Source organism: Penaeus chinensis, chromosome 7, assembly GCF_019202785.1.
Source record: "Penaeus chinensis breed Huanghai No. 1 chromosome 7, ASM1920278v2, whole genome shotgun sequence".
Taxonomy (NCBI): domain Eukaryota; kingdom Metazoa; phylum Arthropoda; class Malacostraca; order Decapoda; family Penaeidae; genus Penaeus; species Penaeus chinensis.
In genome coordinates, this window is record NC_061825.1 from 22,424,861 (window position 1) to 22,429,860 (window position 5,000).

General features: G+C 37.2%; 1 protein-coding gene across 1 annotated transcript in view; it reads right to left on the reverse strand.

Annotated features, from left to right (window-relative positions):
• LOC125026915 (zinc finger protein 37-like) overlaps positions 1–5,000 on the reverse strand; it is a 78,996-nt gene that overhangs the window by 65,362 nt on the left and 8,634 nt on the right. The window contains exons 3-4 of the mRNA XM_047615517.1: positions 4,862–5,000; positions 4,374–4,555 (exon numbers count right to left, since the gene is read on the reverse strand). The exon at positions 4,862–5,000 is cut by the window's right edge and continues 939 nt beyond it. Coding sequence (XP_047471473.1) covers positions 4,374–4,555; positions 4,862–5,000 — 321 coding nt within the window. The remainder of the gene's footprint in view (positions 1–4,373; positions 4,556–4,861) is intronic.

Here is a 5,000-nt window from a genome sequence, read left to right on the forward strand (position 1 = left end):
AAATGTCATGATGAATTTAAACCTGCCTCCCCATCCTTCTACAATTCAATTTGGACCCGACCTATTTTCCAGTTTAGTAAATTACATTGATACCGACATGCTTATTGAATACAAAGTGGTCACCGGACGACCATTCTCAGCGAGCGCCATTACAAACATCCGTTTATCTGCAGCTTGACTTGGACTCGCTCCTATGCGTTCGCAGTTTTGAGGCAGGCTCTCGGAGAAACTCCTTTATCCCGCTAAGGAATAAGAGAAATGAGCATGTGAAGTAATCCAAATTCCGGGGAAGGACATATATCACGATCTAATATCATTGCCCCCTTCGAACGAAAAAGCGCGTTCGGACGCGGATCGGTGAAGCCATGGCGGGGTGGGACAAAGCAGATGTTACGTGGAGCCCTCAGGTTAGGCTTTTATCCTCTCCCTCCCTAAACTACCTCCATAAAGGCAGTCTCGTGGCGCAAAATGTTACGGAAGAAAATGACCGCATCAAAATTGAAACTTGGTTAAAGATTTACGTCAATTCAAGAGAGTGAGAACAGTTAAGGGATACACACCTTCCGAGAACAATTTGGAAGTAGCTGAAATTGTCAAGTGAACAAATGCCTGCAGGGTTACCCAAGTCTACAGAGAAAGGACGGCGATTGTGGTAATGTTCGACTCTTGCTTGTTTGGATACCGTAACTTCAGGCATTTTGCAGTGACAGTACCATTGCATTTATGCAGTATTATGAGTCATTAGATAATACATTTAGATTAGCCAAGAACATGTGGAACCGCCGGCGCTGAATCTGCAAGACCGTACGAAACTCAACGAAACACCACGAAAGCAAGAGAAGAAGAGTGCGACGGGACTGTGTAAATGAATTAGCATAATGGAGCAATATTGTTCCGGGTAATAAGTTGCCACTGTTTACATGGGGCGTCAAATTGAGCAAGCTGATGATTGCACCTTGCACCTCCCTGATAAACTTAGCCCGATGCCTACGCTGTTGTTGCCGGTCGTGCCTCCGCAGAAACAACTTATCCATCCTTTCTCTGCCTTGTTGCACGGCAGCACGACGATATTGGCAAGGACAGGTACGTATGTTGTTCAGGGTCTCGCTCGTGCTGCTTAGCGACACGTTAACAACTGAGAGGTGGCGGTGAATAGCCGGTTTAAATGGCCTGACGGCCTGAGTCCTTGATACTCTTGTGCTGTTTTAGCCTAAAGTGTTGAGGGCGATGCAGCTGATTGCTTGCGATTGTTAAAGTTAATGTTAGTTTTCATTACACCGGTTAGTGGATCAACTGGCTGGTGTTCATCGTCCTTTACAGTAGTAGATCAACTTAAGGGAATTGAGTCTGTTAAGGAATTTGTATATATGAACACCTTTTGCTAAGTCTAGTGTTGATAGAGCGTACATTTATTGTGCTATCATCTAAAGGAAATTATTATAGTGATGAAGACTGCCCAAAACGTCATTGTTTTAGTAACCACGTAAAAGAGATACACTTACGGACATAGCAGTAATATTTTATGTAAAAACGCATTATCACAAAAAAACATACAAAAAATATATACTGCCATACAAACATACATAAGACACAGATACATAACATATACCCATAAAAAAATCAAGACACGTACATATAGACGGAAAGTAACTGTCATTATTGCTCTTGTTCTTCACTAATCTGTAGCGCTTTACTAGCGGTCGCCTACTATAAGACATAATGAATAATTCTGGATAAGTGTCAAAGATGCACCAGTAAGAGTTTGATAAATGTAACCGCACATATAGTGATGATATATCAGCCAACATAACATAATACATTTATTAGGAAACCACTTTCGGACCATATACCTGTGATATTTTACGTCTTAATAATTGCCATTAGAAATGACTTTGGAAGAAAATATATACACCAACATTAACACGTACATGCGCACTTGTACAACTTTAAGTGGGTACACACACATAGACATGTTTTTATATGTATGTGTGTGTGTGTGTGTGTGTGTGTGTGTGTGTGTGTGTGTGTGTGTGTGTGTGTGTGTGTGTGTGTGTGTGTTTGTGTTTGTGTGTGTGTGTGTGTACACTTGTATACATACATGCGTAGCCTATATATATATATATATATATATATATATATATATATATATATATATATACACAAATACAAAATTAGGAAGGGCATCCAATCAGGCAAGGGTGACACAGCCATATAACCTCTCAAGAGAGGCCTATGTCCTGCAGTGGCTGTTAAAGAATATACAAATACATATAATATGCATATATTTACATGTGTGTATGTATGTATATATAGACATACACATATGTATATGTATATCTATATGTATATGTATGTATATATGGTAAAAAACGCAATGCAAAAAAACTAGATTTATTGAAAATGAGACTACATTTTCGAAATCCACCTGGATTCCATCTCCAGGCGCGAATTGTCTTTCCTTCCGCTGATGTCCACGCCTTCAGACTGGTGAAATCCTCCTTAATAAAGCTACTACCTAATTTCAACAAGCGTCTTTTCTCCTGCCGATAGTCTCCTCGCTTCCCACATCCTCCGCCTTCTCCCTTATGCCGGCAACCTGCACATAGTCCGGCGGATCCTCCGACCTGCCCTGACCTCCCATCGCTTCTGTTCGTCTGTCCTCACCTGCGCCGAGTTACTACATTGCAGTGTGTGTATGTATATGTATATATGTATGTATGCATATATATATATATGTATATATATGAATATATATATGGATTTTTATATATATATATATATTGTGTGTGTGTGTTTGTGTGTGTATGTGTATGCGTGTGTGTGTGTGTGCATATGTATACCTATATATTGATAGATAGATAGATATAAATATAAATATAGATATACATATACACATATATATATACATATGTATATATAACTTATGTGTATATATATAAATGAATATATGTGCATATATACATACATACGTATAAGTTTATATGTATATATATGTATATGTATATATACTTGTACATATATATGTATATATACATATACATCTATTTGCATACATACATATATATATATATATATATATATATATATATATATATATATATAGCCTATGCATTAGATATATATATATATGTGTGTGTACGTGTGTATATGCACACACACATGTACATAAATGCCTATGCATACATTTTTACACACAAACACATACATACACACACACACACTCACACACATATATATGAGTATATTTATGTATGTATGTATGTATGCACATACACATATACATATGTGTATGTGAACATATATGCATATACATTTATGTATGCATATATATGTGTATGTGTGTATATATAAATACATATATATATACATATACACATACATTTGGGTGTGTATATATATATACATATATATATATATATATATATATATATATATATATATACTTGTGTATGCGTGTGTACATACATATATATATACTTATATACATATATATGCATATATATATGTGTTTGTGCATTATGATTATATATATATATATATATATATATATATATATATGCATATGTATACATATGTGGGTATTATATTTTCATATACATACATACATATAAATACATACATACGTATAAACACACACACTATGTGTGTGTGTGTGTGTCTGTGTGTCTGTGTGTGTGTTTCATTGCGAGTGGGACCATAGTTACAGTATGTTTTGTGGACCCACTCCCCAATTTATTGTCTTGATGTATCAGATGTTATTGAATGGTCTAAAGAAGCAATTACATGATTTGTTCCCCTTCTGAAAAACTGTAAACTCAAGACCTTAGGATATCTCCACAATTCGGAAAGTATTCACTGTTCACTGTTCACCGCTTTACATTTTTCTTCACCAAAAACTGTCACATTCCAGCTCCTATCTGGCTCCCTCTTTTTACCAATCCTTAAAGACTATTACATGGTTTAAAAAAAAATGGTTTCCCTGGGTGTAATGACAGGGACAAAGTCCGCCTCCGGAGGGGAGTCAATAGGTGGTTTCCGAGTCACTGGTCCGATAAATCCGGTTACGTACTGTTTCCGGTATGATAAAGGAACATTTCGGCTCGGGTTTTGAGAGCTCGCGTTCTGTTAGTCTTTTGGACCCGGTACGGCGGATGATCTTTGATGTGATTTGAGAGTATTTCTATTTCAAAAGCGCGCGCGCAAGCGCGCGCTTAAGACACACACACACATTCACTCACACATATAAACACACAAATACACACATATTTAGTTATATGTGTGTTTATGTATATATATATGTGTGTGTGTGTGTGTTTTAGAGAGAGATATTCAATACGGTGCTTCAGTAACGTGTGTGGCCTCCAATCTCTTACCTGTGTGGATGTAGGTGTGCTTCTTCATATCAGACTTTTGGTGGAATCGCTTCCCGCAGTATTGGCAAGGATATGGTCGGGTGTCAGAGTGAATCAGGAGGTGCGTAGATAAAGTGGACGACCGCTTGAAGCACTTGCCACACTGCTTGCACTCAAACACTTTCTCTGCGTTGTGTACGGCTCTAGCGAGGAGATGAATATTAATTCCATCAGTAAATATTAAAGGTAAAACCTACTATGGAAATTCAGTGCAAAGTACACTAAAATTCAACAGATAAAGATATTTTGAAGAATCATCATGCCATAGTAGCGGTATTGTATTTGCTTAACAGAACTTTGCTAAATTCATAATTTTACATGAGTTATATTTGACAAAATGTAGCATTCGAAATATTTCTATACACATTTCCCTCGAGTCCCTCGCCATCAATAACTTTTATTAAATGAATAATACCCTATTAGTAACTAAACATCGCCGTGTAACTCACCTGTGCTGCGTGAGGCTGATTTCGTGACCGAAGGTTTTGTTACAGTATTCACAAGCAAATGGCCTCTTGCCATTATGAGAGCGTCGTGAGTGGACCTCGAGTCCATGTGGCGTACTGAACATCTTTTCACATTTGATGC